Here is a 19,659-nt window from a genome sequence, read left to right as displayed (position 1 = left end):
TTACATTCTGCAGATTTACAAACTTAGAGAAGTGCAAGTGATCAACAATTCTAAGAAATCTACTTATGTCCCCCTGGTGCTTCATAAAGTTCATTCTGCATTCAATACTGCTTATATTTTACTTTATTTTTAACATTATTTTTGTAATTGCCTTACTGATAGGCTCCAGGTGGAACTCAAAGTGAGAAGTTGCACTCTGCTCTCCGACTCACACCTCATCTCTAGCAATACAGATTGCATGGTCAGAGTCCAGCATCCTCAACAGCCCAAATGACAACACAGCCTCATTTTTGTAGCTATGCTATGGTAGCTCTAGACTGCTAACACAAGTTTACTCATTCATTATTGAAGCTCCTATCAGGAATGAAAGTTTTGCTTGCCCAAGTACATCAGGGGACTGAAGTGGGGCCCTCTGATCCAGGCTGAGGATTTGCAGGGGCATTACTTCTGACTATACCTTTTCTATTCCAGAGCAGCCTTGCGATGAATAGTCTTGGTGGAAAAGCATATTAAATTATTCAGCTTTTATTGCATCTTGTAGCATTCATGGACAAAATTCAGGTTGTGCAAATGGGCCGAAATATCTGAATCACAAAAGTCAAAACCTGCCCAGGGCTCTTCTAGCATGTTAAAAACTGCTAAAATATAAATGCTTAAAGGCCAATCTCTGTCTTCTTGTAGTTGTTGAATTTATCCAAGTCTCTTCCATTTTCCCAGCACTGGGGAACTTATTCCCACCAGTCCCTCCCTTAAAGATGGACGAGAGCACAAAACACCCACCATAAGGAGCAGCAAATAGAAAACGGACTGCCTTTCAGGACACAGCACTAACTTTAGTCATGACAGCTACTGCAGTGGTATCCTAAATTATTCTAAACTAGTCTGCACCGACTGAGACGGGCTCTGATGTAGGATTTTAGTGTTCACCTTCTAAGACTGCTGATCTCTAAGAGCTTTCCAAGATTTTAATCAAGTTCATTTAACACTTTCAAGATTGCTGGGTGTGAAAAGCTATATCCCTCCTCCTGGAGACTGCCAGTTCAGAAGATGATCTTCAAAAGATCCCATGCTTAGACATAGACACCTCTGAAGAAGAAAACGGCAACGCTAACTTTCATTGCAGAGAGATAACATGGAATAGTGTTTGAAGCTACCATAGTGTCAGGCCCTGACCTAGTTAGATAAAAATAGGGTGTCACAGAAAAAAACAGTCACACCGAACAGAGAACCACCACCTCACTAAAAATACTCTGAATTTTGATTGAATTATTGCCTGTAAATACGTAACAAACAGTTGGGTGCAGGACTGAGGAAAAAAAAACTAATGCACCTAAAACTGCAAAATGAGTCACTCATCTTTGGAAAAAAAAATATTAGTAGGGAACTGATATTTATACTTTTAATAAAGAAGCCTGGAACTCTCAGAAATAAATTATCAACTTGTTATTTCCATCCCAACCCATCAGAACTGCAAAACTTCCATGCAAAAATTCTCAAAACACATTTTTTCCATCAGCTTCTGTGCAAGGTAACAGTAGTTGCATTCCACTTCAATTTGCACTACTCCTCGAACTTCCATATGTATTTTCATTCTCAGTTACATACACACACACATAAAAACATTTCAAAAAGGTCAGCATCATTACTACTGATCCAAAATAACAATCCTACCAGCCACTTTCCCTCCAGAATAGTGGACATGCTTAAACAATATTTGAGCAAACAGTTTCCACCAAAAAAGATTATTAATATTTTATTCAAAATTGAGTTTTGTTTCTCAGATTTACACTTTATATTTTACACAAAGTACTTTTTTGCCTATTAAAAAAACCCAAACCAAAACCTTTCAACACAGATTGGTCCTGCAATTCTACCCACCTGTGCAACTCTTCAGTTTTGTCTTCAGTAGGGCCCGTGGTTAATAAGCAGTGTCGAAGGATGGCAGCCATGTAACGAAATTGATGAGATTCATTCTATATAAATATAAATTATGAAGATATTTTTTCATTTTGAAGATTGCAAGTGGGACTTTCAGGTCACTAGAATAATAAAAATTAAAGATGGAAAATACCTATTAGATCATAACATCCATCCCTATCAATAAAAGGACTGTACCTTACAGTTCTCTGAATGCTTAATGCAACCTAATTGTCATATGCTGGCCTTTTAACTAGGCCTGATGAAAGCTGCTGGGGACTTTTTTCCAGTTAAACAAGCCTTCACTACCAGAAAACCCCGTTACAAGCCTTTGCTCAATTCTATACTACTATTCCTAATACACCAATACTATCTTTCTTCCTGTATTTACACACGGATGCCTATTCACCCATTTAGATTACACATGTTCTTCATTTCATTTGCCTCCTCCTCATTTAGACCTTTTGCGGCCAACAGTTTCATTTCCCCACCCAGTGTGTTTCTTTTTCTAATTTTCTTCCTTCTATTCCCTTGATACCTTTTCTCCATTTCATTAATAACTTCTCTACTCTCAGCATCCTTATTTGCCCTACTTTTGCTCTTTCCAAGTGATTTCCCCTTCCAATCTCCAACCAGACAGCACCACACAAAAGTACACCAGTAACTGCAATCATTTAACTGTGTCTATCATTGTCCTCTTCCTTTTTCATTAGCTCTTCTTGGCATTCATCATATGTTGTGGCATGTTTGACCCAGCACAAAGCGCCCCAATGCATCTTTTGTAACATCAGCATCCAAATTTGCCAGCTGTACCACCTGCGGCTCTTGTCTGGCTCTGCTATTTTGAAACCATCTCCAATCATTAAATACTGATGGTTCAAATGGTTTTCTCCCTCTTAGGATGGATCTTATTTAGTTTTCTACCCACACCCCTAACCTCTCTGCTCTCTTTTTATTTTCCATCCTGTCTACTGTTTGTAATCCCTTCAGATTCTGCATCTTCAGCTCACTTAATTAACATCCTGTTTACTCTTCTTATAGATCATTAATATTTTCACAGGGATACTTGCTAAGCAGAATGGCACCCAACGTATTTGGGTAACCATTACTAAAGTGTGATTTAATTTAAAGGTTCCTTGCTTTTAGGAACTTTTAGTAAAGTCTTATTATACAAATGTTGTCTCAAAACATAAAATAAGCTTCTTCCGCCCCAGAATGTCTTAAACTCTCATTATCAACAAAAAACAGGAAAATTTCCTGACAGCCACATGCTTGGGCTCTTCATTCAGACAGTGGCCACATGAAACTTCCTCAGGTAATGTCACAACTTTGCGCCACCTCCCACCTGCCTTCCTGCAGCAAACTGGGTTTTTCATGTCTCAGGATTGCTAGTATTTTGTAAGATCATACCAACTTCAAGATCCAGATTTCAAGAGCTTACTTCTTATGAAGTGCACATGTAACACAGCTTCATTTTCCAGCTTAACACCTGACATTATTTCTTCCTCACAGAATAACTTAATCACAAAGACAATACTTTCCAAACTCTGGACAAGCAAACATTCATATAGGTGCATTACATTTCTCCCTCCGAAACAATCACTTGCCTCTACAAAGAACCTTCTCTGACAAAGTTAAAGATATTTTTAATAAAAGTCTAAGTTAGGAACATAAACAAGAGAAAAGTCCATCAATTTCTTCATGTTGCCTTGAAATTCAAAGTATTAGCTTCTCTGACCCTCCCCCCATCTTAAATTTCAGGATTTCTTATTCAGGGTATCCTTGAGATATTAAAGCAAAAAATAAACTTTAGACTTTTCTCAAGTTTTACATTCCTCACTGTTAGGATTAATGTCTTATTTGCTGTTACGTCCAATGCAGTGAAGAGAGCAATTATGTGTTTATTTTAATTATTGTAAATCTCTGCTTAGCTTTATATGCTGCATATTTACAATGACCAGTGAAAAGTTAACAACACTAGAGACAATATGATGGGAACTAAAAAGAAAGATTCCCTATATAATTCTATTACTATAGCACGGACTTAGGTTATTCAGCAAAAAAAGTTATCCTTATCATTTCTGTTCAGAAATTTAGGGATACAACACATAGGAAGCATATCTGGTCCAAGAACAAGAAGTAGAATCTGATGTTGTAATGAAAAAAACTCCAGAAAATCTCATGAATAAGACGTACAAGAAAGTGCATTGCCTTCCTCGTACTTGACCCTCATCTTAAAAGATCAAGTTTCTGTCCAAAGTTGGTGGTTGGGAAGGATGTGAGATAAAGGATATTAAAAACAGTGCTACTCCTTCTTCAGTTATTTGTTAAAAATCAGAGTGGATGTGTTTATCATCATGCCCAAAAAACCCCAGAAGAAAACTAGGGAGCCTTCCCAGCTCTAATTATCACCCTATTGCTACAGTCCACAATTTCCAGAGATGCAGCTATCTGATACACTTACATTAAAAAGTTTTTCCTAGCCAGCTGATTATTTAGTAAACAGCAGGCTAAACAAAACCATTTTAAGGACACTTCAGCTAAGCCTTACCTCGCTGTGGACATTCCAACTGTCAAGTGTTACATTAAAAAGAGCTTTTAGTGCCTCAATGGCACAATCTGTCTCTTGCAAAGACAGAGGCGGCCTGTCACGATCTTCTGCTGCTTTATATTCTTCTGTCCATCTTACACTCAGGGAACTTTCCAAAGCCTGAGTCAAAACTTGAACCCCTTGTAGTTCTTGACGCAACTGTGATCTGATATCTGTGTGCAGAAGTGACAAGAGGAAGAGGAGACGCAAATCGAAGCATTTAATGTCACCAACGAACTGTTGGTCCTTACATTTTTCCAGAAGATTGCAGAGCATAGCTGCAAGATTCAGTTCCAAACTGAGCTTCTGTGCAACAGCACTATTAAAAATTATGTTACAGAGGCATTTAAAGCTTCTACTATAACAGGAAATTCAGAGACTCTTTCCAAAGGATCTTCCCACAGTGTCCAGCTTTGCTAGCCTCATAAGGATCTGCATGTTCCTTTTTGTGGTTACAGGCACTAAAACCTTCTTGTCCCTGGAGGAGAATCCGGAGGCCTCCAAGCAGGCAACTTGGACATGAAGTTTTTGTGTCTTTTCAAGGATGTTTAGAATTCCCTCACACCAGTTCTGCGCAAAACACAAACAAAAAAGGAACCCAGTTTTAGCATCAAGGTATTGGTGGCAATAGAAAATACTTTTGCTAAGCTTCCATCTAGCTTTTGAGTTTTTGGCTGACTTGAGAAACTAAGGTATTCTGTATTAGCTCTTCAAAAAAATAAAACCATTGCAAGACCTCCAAAGATCATCAAAAGCTTTCCTCTCAGATACCATCCAAATACATCAACAAATTGGCAAAAGCATTAGGCCAAAATGGCAGATGCTATCCACCATTGCCAGTTATGAAGTTTTTCTCAGTATTGGGAGTAAACACCTGAGTAACAGAGTAATGAGGATAGGAGAAGTAGGAAGGTTTTTAAAAATACGTCAAAGTAGACTAGTCACACCTACAGTACCTGCAAAATGATGTTGAGGTTGTTTCAGTCAGAAGGCTGGGGAAAAAGAAACCAAACCAAAATAACTGCTGGCTCAACATACAAGTATTAGTACTCATGTTTGGTAACAGCTAATTTGTGTTGCCATGTCAACCTAATCTATTGACTTCTTCCATCTTAAGTAAGATCTTTAGAAATATTACCTCTGACACAGAAACATATTGGAAGACTTAGGCTGTAGCAGTTTGAACAAAAGCAAAACTGTTGCTTTTTATTCTAAAACTCGAAATACTTTACTGAAATTGTATAGCAACATGACTGCAGGGGTAAACATTAACCATATACATGCAGCATGGGAAAATATAGCACTCGAACAATCTGCAGGTCAGAACACTGAATTACAGAAGAATTGCCTTTTATAAGACAGAAACAGACAGATGATCAAAAGGGAGAAAAGACAGGACAGAAGAGATTGCTTGACGAGAGAAGACTTCATATGTTTTTTATGCCTTAAGCTCAGGACAACACTATTACGCATAGGTATCAAAGCCAAAAGTATAGTTACAAAGAAGTTCCCAGATGAGTGGCAATACAAACTGCATTGTACTTTACAGGACACAGTTCCTCCTCCCTTTTCACCCCCCAAGCTTTGTGTCTTGACCATCAACATGAATAAATTACCAAAGAAGCCAGAGTAGCAACTGAGTTGAATAGCTCTAGTGCAAAAGACCACTTAGGATACCTGAAATTCATACTGTGGTCTCAAGCAGCATATGTCAATAGTAAAGTGATAAAAAAACCCCAAAACCATAGGAATACTAGTAGAGCAAAAACATAGTTCTTTGGGAAGGGTCTCTGGAATTGCACTTTTCATCACCACCACAAAAATAAGGCAGGGAGCAAAGCAGCCCATCATCCTAACCCAAAGTTCCAAAACAAAAGTTCCATTTTGGAGATCCAAGCAAGTTTTGTTACTGTGATCACTTGTGATTAGAGCCAAAAAAATAAAAAGAAGATTAAGTCTAAAGCAAATCTAGAACAGACACTCCAGAAGAATAAAGGAGAAAACAACCCAAGCCTTCAACAATGTTAAAAGACAATCTGTAAACAAAGTCAGACAGTAGGAACTCACAATATGATTTCCACTATGCTTGTCCTGGGGTGAAGCCCACCCAAAAGCACCACCCAGACGACCAAGACCATGACTACATCTCCACAGCCCTGACTGGATTAGCCCACTAAGAGTTTGAAAACAAGGAGTGAGCTCCACCTCTTATTATCACACAGGCAACACGAGAAATCGACATCAGAATATTATAGACACTGCAACAGCGTAGAATCCACATCTGACCACCTGTACAGGCACACAGATACTTACTGTGGGAATTTTATGGACAAGGACCTGGAAAAGGTGCTCAAGTACAGAGTTTTCAGAGTTCTTCAACACTGACATAATGCTGCTCCGACAGATCTGTATAACCCCTGACTTGAGCACAGGATGTTAGACCTGCCCTAAATGTTTCTGAAGGTGACATCTTTGAATAATTTCTAAAAAGATGCCTAGGAAACAAAAAATCATCAGTCTAGATCCACGGTCAAATTATCTGGTCTCAGCTCAACTCCTTACAAGAATTTTGTTTCTATTGTTAAAAGAGTTTTCCATACAATTAACTTTGCTTTTGCAGTTTGAAGCAACAGTTGTGAGGTCTGTCTCGTTTTGAGGAGTAACATAGAACTGAACAGACAGTTCACAGAACTCCAGGAAAAGGTGAGTTTATTCTGCTCCCTTTTTAAGCACATTTTTAAGCACTCAGCAGTTACAGTCTTCCTTGTTAACATCAGCTGCTACAAGGTGGTCTGCAGTAACTTACCCAAGTCCAACAACTGGTTTACCAGCTGGACTCCCTCTTCAGAACTGTGTAGCAGTACCACATTAACACTGGAAGAAGCCAAGCTACCAGCCTTCCCCAAACCAAGACGCTGAATGAACACTTCAGAGACACAGAGCCAGGCAGCCTGCCTTATCAGTAAATAAATCCAGCACAGAAATGTGTCTGATTTTTCATTAACAGTCCTGAAGGTTTCTTCTAGGACTTTAAATACCACTTCATAAATTATCTGATCAATATGCACTGAAACTAAGGGAGTTTCCACTCATTTTTGTTAGCAGCAGACCCAATACGCATCTTGCATCTGAGCTCTGGCCTTTATTCTCAGTCATATAAAACCTGAACACTCTTTTGACTACAAAGAGATCAATCCTCCCAAATTTTTTTCCCCCGTATGTTGCACCTACCCACTGCTATGGAAGTGTCACTGCAAAATCTCAAAAGCAGTGCAGGGGAGATCTCAAAGGGCACCGAACCCCCACTGAATTGCCACGGGAGGTGGAAGCCCAACCCTCTCTTCACACATTTGAAGACTCTGCAATTTAATTAAAGATTATAAAAACCATTATCTCATAGTTTCAAATCTTAGTGAAACACAGCAACAGAGGATTCTTAACTCTGAATAGCTGTATAAAAGATAGATACTAAACAGAACAACATTCCTGAAGCCTTGGCTATATAAAAGATTTCCCAATACAAACAAGGCTAGAATTTATTTTTTAAAGCATCAATTATTTAAAAGCATCAATTATTCAGTCTACTAGACTCCACATTAGATTAACAACTAAGCCACCACAAACTTAAGAACAGGTTACTAAGCTTCCCAGTCATCACAGCAAAATACTCGTAAGTGAAAATCACTTAGGAACTGCTGGCAAAGTTCTCTGGAGTTAGACCCTGGAGAGCCATCAAGAGGGATTTTAAAGGAAGGAACCAGCACTCAGTTATGATAATACCACTTGCAATACTGCCAAAATCCATGACAGTGAACTATTGCTGGCTGATCTCAAGTGCCAGTAAGAGCTTAGGAAAAAGTACAGCATCTGATTATAGTTGAAGAGTTATCCATGGGAAGTTTTGAAGCAAGGAAACAAAGTTCATCCTATTAGGAAATTGCCTTGGAGACAACTAAAACCAAATGCTATATACAGCACATTTTCTGCTTTCTCCTTGATGGTGTGAGGGAAGTGATCCCCAGAGAGAAGAGAAACAGGAAAGGATGTGACCACAAAAGCATTATTATCCTTTTCATTTTCTTTAGGTGGTGCTTTTTCTATCACCCCACAGACCATTAGCATGGCATAAACTAAGGGGCACAGATGTTATTTATTTGGTTGGAAATGAAAGCACAAAATATATGATGATCATCCTAGTTTCAGGGGTTTATTGCTATCCCCTGAATTACTGTATGAATTTAACATTTCTTTTTTTGAATTCTACCCTTTCAACGTTCAGAAGGGAGTTTGACTTTCATCAGTTCTGCTACAGCAAGAAGTGCTTTTCATATACTTTTCCATGGGATCAAGGCAGTTTCTAGCCTTTTTAAAATTGTAAAATACACTCACTTCCCTAAAATTCAAGAATTCTCAGCTTCCTTGCTTACAGTAAGGTTAAGACAGAGCAATACACACTGTTCCTTTTGTCTATGTTGTAGTGTAATGATAAAATATCATCAAATTTTATTTCATGTTAAAAAAAGGAAGCCCTGGAACACCCATTTGTCATCTTGTCTTGACAAGTAAAATATTAATCCATTTTGTTCCTTTATCCTGATAGCATCAACTCTTGATGCTAAGCAGCAACACAGTCCTATAGAAAAAGCAACATCCTGAGATGCAAGAGACCTGCATTTTCTTCCTTGCTTAGCCACAGACCTATTGTGTGGCTTTGGGCAAAAAGGTATCACCTCTTTACTTCCATTTTCTTTTGCCATCTTTGTTTACAGGCTAATTAGATTGGAAGGGGAAGGAGGGGGAAGCAGAGAGGAGAGGGAAGCACTGTGAGTGCTTATTAACAGGTGCTTATATTTTCCAGGCTCAACCTCCGCTGGGGATACTAGGTGCTTGTGAAAAACAAGGTACTTCATGATCTTGCTCTTTGGCCCTGGGGTGCCTGCACATAAGGTCCTTTTCCACCTCCTCTCTTTGTGTTTGAAGATGTTTAGAAAGCATGCTTGACCTATATTAACTTTTTTTCAATTCACAGACCAGTAAACTTTGGCTAGGCTATGTCAGCTGAATTTACTGTAGCTTCTCACCCCCAGAGTAATAAGTGTCTTGGTGAAAAAAGGAGACAATTTCTCCTTTATTTGCTTCTTCCCCTTTGGCAAATCATTTTCTTTGCTCATACAGGCCTTCAGATTAGAGCAGGAACAAAAGAATATAGTCCCCATTCTGTAAGCTTTCAAACCCAAGCAAACACCACCGCTTTATGAAACATAGCATTTAATTTAAACACAGATTGTTCAGTGCTAGAGAAGCTGCAATTCAACAGTGAGCAACAGAAGTTCTGCTAAATTTTACAGAAACAGAGTGCATACTTTATCTCTTCTTCTCTGCACCTTTATTTTTGACTTATGCCCTAGATGCTGTAAGTACCAGGAGAGGTACACTTCTTGGCAATTAAGTTTAATTTAAAACAAAGTGGAAAAAAACCCAATCTGTTGTCATATTGACTTGGAAATAGATGTTGCTCCTATTTTGCCACTTTCCTCAGTAACAGAGCATATTAGTAACAAAATTGCCAGAAAAGCCCATCAAGAACAGAAATTCTACAACAGCAGAACACTGGAGGTGTGCTTGGTTTTGTATCACCTTTATTCATTTCTGAAGATCAACATTCTTAAGACTTCTTTGTACATTTCAAGGCATAAATTCACCCATCTTGACAGAACAGTGTATTAGCACATGGGGAGCAATATGAGCATGTCAGACTTATGAAATTCTCACTGCACTTATTAGGCTTAAGCAAAAATCAAGCTTTTTAAAGAACTGTCCATAAAAATCAAATTAGTCCTCCCCACTCTTCTTTAATTGCTGGGAAAGAAAAGTCACAGACCTAACAGTAAGCACTTGCTCACTCTTTTAGCATGGATATGCCAGAAGCCGCCATGTCTTTGGCTTCATCAAGTACTATGTGCCAGAGAACAACATTTATTTAGGAGAACAGGAACATCATAAGTGATACTAGGTCATGCTTTCCTTCTCCTGCACTGGCTTAAGTCTCTCTAGCTCACTTTGTCTTCTGAACCATGTTTTTCACCACTTCCAAATTCCTGTTTTTATTAAATTCTCTCTAGGGCTTCAAGAGAAGTACGTTCTTAACTTAATTCAACCTAGTTCTGCAGCTGTTCGGTGGTGAGAATGGTTAATGAAACCAACTGTAGTGCCAAACAAAGTTCACGAGAAACTGTATTTCCCCAATAGGTCATATAGGTCTGCTCCTGTTTACCCAATCTGTTTTGTTATCTATTCCTCAAACTTACCTTCTACTTTACTATAAACATGAAGAGTCATAGCAGATTCTACCCAATTTTCAGGTAGATGAAAGGAATGTTAGTAGTAACCACAATAAACTGTACACGAATTCTTACAACTCTGAAGTTTCTGTAGCTCTTAATGTTATTCAGAAGTCCCTCTTAAAACACAAATCCCTCTCCATCTCATATAAGGCAAAATTAAACATTTTCCTTGTTTCTTGTATTTTCAGTAGACTATGCAAATCAGCGTTGCAGAAACCAAAGAGAAACTATGGTTTTGGCAAGTCAGGTAAGAGATTTGAGGAGCAAAGAGGTATAACTTGGAAGTGCTGAACAAGAACATTTCTGCTAACAGGAGCAGCATGAAAAGAATAAAATAATTGTTTTATTCTGCTATTAGGTTCCAAGGCAGTAAGAAAGTAAGCCCAAGAGTATTTCAAGTTAGTTCAAGCTTTCATTTTCTCTGGAAGACAACAGTCATATAACATTTATAATGAACTGTGCTGACAATTAGATAACCTCCTCTGAAAAGGCCATGCTCAAATTTTGCCTAGTCTTTGTGGACACATATGGGTGAAGAGAGGAGGTGTACGCTTGTATGCCTTGAGGATTCAGCCTTCTTCACTGGAAAACTTCATTGCTGAGCCCGTATCGACAGGAGGAGGTTGATGGGTTTGGCAGGAGCCAGCCAGCTCTGACATGGCAAAGGTCCAAGTCACAGGTTTGAACATGTGAGATGGCACTCCACAGGGAAGGCACAAGGAACAGACACCGGAATATGTGTTGTCAGAACCAGTGGAATAAACCCTTGGTTCAGGTCACAGAAAGGTGAAACTCTGCTAAGCTGCACCCTCAGCAGCCCTCCTTGCCCTCCCCATTGAACTGGGAGAGGGAGAACCCTTTAAAACCTCTGTAACCCAGGGGTGAAAGAAGGGTAGTTATAAGGAGAGATGGCTTGGCAGAAACCTTGAGAGATATAAAAATGAAAAATGCTGGATGGGAGCGGGCAGGACTCAAGGGAATTAAAACAAATGCTTAGTATTAATGAAGGATACTTAGTAACTTTTCTTCTCTTGCTGACTGGTACTCCCTTAGGGGGTTCCAGTAAAGTCAGAACAATAACAGCAATTAATACTAAGATACCACACAGTGTGTCCACAAGAGCGCTTGAGCTTAGTATTTTTATAGGTCACTCACTAACAGACTTTAAAAGCTTGAATAAAGTTACTGGGAGGAGAAAAACCTCTGTGCCTTTGTGGCTGCAGGAACCTTCAGACCTCCCAGAAGTGTCACAGTGTCAACAGCACTAATAATGAGGTTCTGCTGAGATTTAGAGCATGACAGCATCTTGCTCCATCAACATGTTTTACTGCTCACATCCTTCCAAAGTTCAAATATGGTACAGTCCACAGCCTTAAGGAACCTCCCCACATCATGAATTTAATTAGAAGAGAAAGGCCAGAATACATTTGATATGATGTACCATCATCTATTTCATCAGCTTTCAAACAGCAGCGTGGGGGGAAGGACTGTTTTGCTGATTGTCTTCCCACTAAAGGAGGCCTTGAATTTTAGATCCATTTTGTTCGACAAAACTGATCTCAACCTTTAAAGATTTAGATTACAGGACAGGCCCAACAAGTAAGCCAGAGCCAGTAGAGTAGAAACAAGGAGTTAAAAGCACTGCAAGAGGTGAAGCAGACAAAACATAAGGAGTTCAAGAGGAAATACGTCAATCATGAAGACCCTACCATTTCAGGTAAGAATATGGCTTATGAGTAATATTCTTATATTTGGCTGCTGCTTCCTTTCTTCCTCCCCCCTCCTCCTCCTCCAAACTCAGCATCTTCATCCAATTTAAAAAGTCAGTCTTGCTTGCTATCTTGGACAGATTTACTTTTTCTATTACATCACCTAGGCAAATGGTGCTGTAGCTCCTTCCAGCTGTGGAAGGCCATGGCTAGCTAGGGAATCAGTACTGACAGATGTTTCCAAGACACAACAGCGCTGTGATATTCTCACCAAAACAGCACAAATGTGTTGCTACTTCAGAAGCAGGATTTGGACTTGTCAAGGTATAAATAATGGAGAACAAAGCTATTAAATGATGAGAAAGTGGTTCTAGAAGAACCCTTTCTTTTTTGTATTAGGACATGTAAGGCTTGAGCTGAAGTGCCTGCTGTGCCAGTTCGACGGGGAGACACTACGCTTGACACCTCTCTCCAAGGTGACTGCCCAGTTCTAATACCATAATATCAGATACTAATTTTCTGGAGCTGATTCATAGAATCATAGAATCGTAAGGGTTGGAAAGGACCTTAAGATCATCTAGTTCCAACCCCACTGCCATGGGCAGGGACACCTTGCCCTAAACCATGTGGCTCAAGGCTCTGTCCAACTTGGCCTTGCACACCGCCAGGGATGGAGCATCCACAACCTCCCTGGGCAACCCATTCCAGTGCTTCACCACCCTCACTGTAAAGAACTTCTTCCTTATATCTAATCTAAACTTCCTCTGTTTAAGTTTGAACCCATTACCCCTTGTCCTACCACTACAGTCCCTAAGGAAGAGTCCCTCCCCAGCAGCCTTGTAGACCCCCTTCAGATACTGGAAGGCTGCTATGAGGTCACCATGCAGCCTTCTCTTCTCCAGGCTGAACAGCCCCAACTCTCTCAGCCTGTCTTCATATGGGAGGTGCTCCAGCCCTCTTATCATCCTCGTGGCCCTCCTCTGGACTCGCTCCAACAGCTCCATGTCCTTTTTATGTTGAGGACACCAGAACTGTACGCAGTACTCCAAGTGGGGTCTCACAAGAGCAGAGTAGAGGGGCAGGATCACCTCCTTCGACCTGCTGGTCACGCTTCTTTTGATGCAGCCCAGAATGCGGTTGGCTTTCTGGGCTGCAAGCGCACACTGCCGGCTCATGTTAAGCTTCTCGTCAACCAACACCCCCAAGTCCTTTTCTGCAGGGCTGCTCTGAAGAACCAACTGTTTGTGTCAACCATACCAGGCTGCTGTGAGGTGCTGCAGTTCTGAAGACTCGACCAGTTCCAGCAAAACACTGTCAAGAACTTCTTGGCTGGTCGAGACAAGTAAATATTTTAGATTTCTAAGAGCTGTTTAAGCTCTTCTGAAGCACCCACAATGCCTTTATTTCAACTGCTATTCCAGAACACATTACCTCTGGTTGGCAATTTTTATACTGTTTATACAAACAAACTGAAAACGGGCTTTCAGAAATTCATGGTTTTTATTAGTATACACCAAGTTAAGAAGGAATGGTGCCAACTTGATCTGGCTGGTATCCAAGTAGATTGTACAGTACAACATGGATTGCCAACTGATCTATATCCATAGCAGCAATCATATGGGCCAATGCAGACATATACATCACTAAAAAGAACCAGCAGGAGAAGTAATAACTCACATTCAAATCTTGTGGGTTTTAATCTTGTGGCTATGTCCAGATAGACAAGCTTGATAGCATTACCTCTCTTCCTGCTTTCTAGAGGACACAACCTACTTTCCTCCTGGAGTTCAGTATTACAAACTCACTGCTGATTTAGTTAGTTTACAGTCTAAAGCATCATGATTACAGCCATATTACAGCTGTCCAATGTACACAGCTTCTGTAACCAAGCTGTAGTTTTGACCTTTCATATTTTATGTGTCACTATTGTATACGGGTTTGTCCTCTCCCTAACAGTAGTTAACCTAGAAAAGCACAAAGCACAGTTACACCTACGTTACACAACCTTGCTGTAATTTCAAGGTCATGACTGAAGCCATGGGGTAAGGCAGAGAAAAAACTTGCATTACTATTGTTGATCTTTTACTTGCAATCTTGCATAGACATAAATGTCTTACAACAAAGTTTGTGAGTCTTGCTGGAGTAAGTAACTAAAAGCAGATTTACTCCTAGGCATGAACAATCCCAATATGTAGCAATAGACTGGCAAGAAGTATGTATTGCAATCATCAGGTTATATGGCCAGAAACCAGGCAAAAATCCTGAAGTCCCCCTGTATTTGCCCCCATACCTGAATTTCAAGTCTACTACATGACTTCACTATGGACTGTGACCCTTTGTCTAAACTCTCTTTCACTGCAGTCATTCCAAGCTACCAGCAGCAGAACAGCAAATATGAGCAACTCAAGTGCATTTTAGTATTACTAAACAAAAAATGCAACCTGTTTCTGAATTAGCATGAAGCTACATCATGCAGGCTTTGAGTAAGCCTCATTAATTTTGGTGACAACTTCAGTAGTTTGGTCCTAGTAAGAGCATGTATTACTTTACCTTTCAATTTAAAGCATTTTTGGGTTTTTTTTTCCTTAACTGAAGGATGAAAAGAGAATGGCTCAATGTTGTACAGACTAAGGATATCAAGCACATGCAATTGAGTAGCTGTTTAAAAAAACCAAACCCAGCAAACAAAAACAACCACACACAGAAAATCCTAGACACACACACACTCCCTGCACCCTCCGCCACTCATTGTCTTTATTTAATTTTTGCCAATTTGGCTTCTGATCTATTCTCCTTTCCTATGTTCTCTACTTAGCATTCAGTTTTCCAGAGTAGATGCTTTCTCATTCTCAAGGTAAAGGAGGTGGAAGGAACGTGGAGGAAAGAGAGGGAAGAACACAAACACAGTAAGAAACACAAATCAAGATTGCACCCGAGCTCTTCTGTAGATCAAAAAGGACACATAGTCCATCACCACATTACTCAACATCAGCTTCGAGTAAAGCCATACATAAATCCAAGCTAAAAGGTCTTCCAGTAATTGCGTAACGAAGATTTGTAACTTAAGATTACAATAAACATAACCAATGGGTTTGTAAATACAAAGGACAGAGAAACTCACCATTCCACCCATTTCTATCAACCCCCCCCAACTTAATATGTGAAAATATTCGGATTTTGCACAAAATCATGGAATGAATCTACAGGTGCCCTATCTGAGACAAGCTATCTTTGCAGGAAACTTGCAATTCTGGTTTCAAGCTCTGAATTTATTTCAGAAATAGTAGAAACATGCAGCCTCATTCACTAATGAACATTTCTGAATAAGTATGCAAATCAGCCCAAAAACTAATTAGAGAAAAGAAAAGAAAGGTCTTGTCATTACACATTACACCATAGAAATAACAACAGGAAAAAAAAGAAAGAAATCCATGTCCTAGCTTTAAATGCAAGGCTGTGGATGGATCTCTAGAGACCTGTTAAGCCCTAACATACCTGTACAGCTCCATGTTACAACACACAAACATTTCCCATCTTTGGAACCTGACACGCACAGTACACATTCTGCTGACTACAGCTACCTTTGGATTAACAGGCTTTTGTAGCTCTGTCTGCCTTAGAGCTCTATAGCTTTCTTCTGTGCTTCTCTCTTAATCTCTAGTATTCTTCAAGTATCTAACATAGACAAGAAACACATCTGTGATATTGCTACCTGGTGAGAAGAGAGAAAATAGAAAAATGTATTGCAAAATTTTTATCTCAGTAGATACAAAAGATTGGCTTTATTCCTCCAGCCCATCCCAAATCTGTACCCTATAAAATTATTTATGTGTTTTTTGTAACTACTTTTATTTCTGCTGGAGGCATTTGATTTTCTCTTTCAGAAAAAAAGGGGAATGGGTAGTTGTCACATCTCTTTGAAGAAACAAAAATTAAACCAGAACTTTATAATCTCTACTCGCACCATTTCCCAATGGCAGCTAAGTTAAGAGACTGCTTTTACTTTCTTTACGCTTCTAACCAGAGCAGGGATGCAGCTCGATAGCCTATTTTATTTACCTTTCTTTTGTCTTCGTCTGCTGGATCAAATCTGAAAACCGTCCGATTCTGTAAAAAAAGAGAAGAGTTTGCATTTGTTACATGAACATCAGCTGCTAAGTATGTAACACCTGCAAAACTATTATAACACTTTAGAAGCCTGGTTAAAACCAATCTCAGATAATGAGGCCATAATCATGCCAACTCATGTCCTTTTCCCTTTCTACCCAACAGCATGAGAATAAGTAAGTGGCTCCAACTAACAATCCCACCACCACTACTGGTGCAGAGCGAGCCTTTATCTTTGAGCTATTTCTGATGTGTGTTAACAACCTCACACATGGCGCTTTACAGGGTAAAAAACCATCAGCTATAGCCTTGTGTTTCGCAAACACCTTATTACTCAGATTCTTCCCCAAGCAGTTCTGGTTTACAAGCTTTTGACTGCACTTTGAAATGTCCCATACTAGAACAACCATAGTATAATCTTGCCCAGAAAACAAGCAGAGCAAATCAAATAAGCCTTACCACAAAAATTACCAGTTTCCATATTGTGGCTATTTCCAAAACACATTACCAAGGTATTCATTTCTCTGGTACAGTTAAACTCAAGTTAGACATGGTCTAACAATGCGTACTTATTTCCTGCTGAACACTTCAAATAGTAGTTGAGTCTAGTTCTATCCTAGTGTCCTGAAGCATGTAATTAGTGAAATACTACTCACACGACACAAAGTTTATTGTGCCAGTCAAAGACAACAGCAATAATACCAGAGAGTTATTTTAACCACATTTTAAAACCTTCCAAGTGATTAATCATGATGAACAGCTTCTCAATTTCCATTATTTGTAATATATTTCCATAATTTATAATACACAACTTGCTACATCATGCAAGTGACTGAAAAACAAAAGTGACCCTCCAAAGCACATTAACAGGCCCCTTACCTTTCATGACACAAGCTGACAATTACAGAAAGGCCTTGGACATCTACCCTACCTTCAAGGGTTACCAATATCAGTTAGATCCTTGAAGACACTAGGAAAATAATTCCTTTCTTTTCTCTTACAGGGCTCCCAATAACACTACTGAACCACACAAGGTAAGCAAAATGCCAGACAAAAGCAGGTGAACATTAAATGATGAGAAATTAACCAAGAGAAGGCAATCTTTGCACTTGCATATGAACACTTTTGGAAATTTACAGAAGAAAGGTAGTGACAGGAAGTAGTCTGAACACTGGAGGAACAGAAAGTTGGAATAATCATTGCAAACAAGACCGCGCAGAGGACCAAAACCAGACCTATTAATTTCTCTCATTATAGTTATCTATAGGCACCTGCACCTTAGAATTACACTTAATCCATCCTCTCTCTTCAATTAAGGCATATTTAATTTGTTATTTGGGGTAAAAAAATAAGGAACCCTAAAGCCCAGAAGAGGCATGGGTAAAGAGCTGGAACCTGGAGTACTCTGCCTGTCTCTACTGGGCCACAGGCAATAGGACTGACTTAGTAACATGTTGCACAGAGAAATGTAGGAAACAGTAATGCAAACTTCTTAACAAGAAGCACAGCAAGAGAAAAGTCATGTTGAGACTTCAGAAGAAGTATTTAGCTATGCATGTAACTCCAAGACTTCATTCAAAGACTTAAAATGCCAGAATAAAACCCACAAGATATCAGTTACTGCCACTGGTAGACTTAAAACATACTGCACGTAAGACAGCAAACTTCAAGTCACCTCTTGGAGGCTGAAGGATAACCAACCGCCAATCCACATTCATTTGGTTTTCCCCCCTAACAACTGAGTTGGGAATCTTTAACTAGAATCATAGGAACCTGAATGTTTATTCCTGTAACAGATTCCTAAATTTCAGCAGATAGTTTAACACAACAGCATTTAAATTACATCTACAGCCAAACTCTGAGTCAGTACAAGCTTTAGATGCTTGTGTACCAGTCACAGAAGTGTCTACACAAAGGACAGACACCTGATGGGTTGAGACTTGATCTTTAGAGACAGACTATTCTGCTCTATTAAAATCCAGGTGTCAAAATGTCCATATCAAAGGGGGGGGAAGAGGGGAAGGAGGGGAAAATCCATCTAACATCTAGCTTCACTCCAATTTCTACTTCCCAACATTGCCTTCCCTTCACTTCTTGGCTTAGCACACATACCACACTGCAGTGGCAGTACTGGGTACTCTGTGATACCTGTCAGCACTAAAAGCTCAGCCTGTCGTAACTCTGCTTTTAGCTGTCTCCCTCCTTCCCAGAAAGGCAGAAAAACCAAGCGAGGGTTTGCAGTCCACTTTAGACATGCCCCAGTCCCACTGCAGAGCTGTTCACCTGCACATTGACCCCGCCACTGCCGAAGCAGTGCAAAGGGAAGGCCTCTCCCCCATACGCCAGCCAGACCTGGCGGCAGAGGACTGCCTGCCAAGGGCAGCGCTGCGGGCAGCCGAGCAGGTACACAGTGCTGCTGCCCAAGAGGCTTCAGTGTTACTCTCCCAGCCTCTTCCCAGGTTAAAAACGTCTGAGGCAAACTGTGGAACAGCTCTTTTTAGAGCCTGATCACCCATAACTCGCTCCGCTCCACGTCAGGCATGTAAAGCAGAAGACAGAGGGCGCGGGGGCCGAGCCTGGCGCTGAGCGTGATTTACCCGCGATACCGCTGGCTGTGCACTCCCTTAGGAGTCTGCTTCCCGCCAGGCGCGGGCCCCGCTCGCCGCCCCGGCACAGCGGCCAGACAGCACTCGGGGACCCACCGCAGAGCCGAGCCCGCGGGGGGCAGCAGCAGGGACCCCGCTGGGCCCGGTGCCGGCGGGGCGGCGATACCGCCGGGAGAGCGGAGGGGCCGGCTCGCACCGCGGGGGGCGGGGGAACGGCCCGTTACCTCCTCGTTGTACCGCGCCAGGACCCGCTCCACCGCCTCGGCGCTGCCGCGCCCCTCCACGGCCTCCAGCACCGCGCCCAGCTCCATGCCCGCGGCCGCCGCTCGGCTCCGCTCCGCCGGCAGCAGCCACCGCCCCGCCGCGCCCCGACCTCCCGCCCCGCG

The 19,659-nt window shown here is 40.7% G+C and overlaps 1 protein-coding gene across 1 annotated transcript in view; it reads right to left on the bottom strand.

Moving 5' to 3' along the window:
- RIC8B (RIC8 guanine nucleotide exchange factor B) overlaps positions 1-19,659 on the bottom strand; it is a 36,018-nt gene extending 16,359 nt beyond the window's left edge. The window contains 6 exon segments of the mRNA XM_030479331.1: positions 1,879-1,973; positions 4,469-4,857; positions 4,860-4,905; positions 4,907-5,077; positions 16,620-16,667; positions 19,498-19,659. Of these exon segments, the coding sequence (XP_030335191.1) occupies positions 1,879-1,973; positions 4,469-4,857; positions 4,860-4,905; positions 4,907-5,077; positions 16,620-16,667; positions 19,498-19,584 (836 nt within the window). The 5' untranslated portion in view covers positions 19,585-19,659.

This window comes from Strigops habroptila, chromosome 3 (assembly GCF_004027225.2).
Source record: "Strigops habroptila isolate Jane chromosome 3, bStrHab1.2.pri, whole genome shotgun sequence".
In the NCBI taxonomy this organism is placed as follows: domain Eukaryota; kingdom Metazoa; phylum Chordata; class Aves; order Psittaciformes; family Psittacidae; genus Strigops; species Strigops habroptila.
This window is presented reverse-complemented; position numbering and strand designations above follow the sequence as displayed.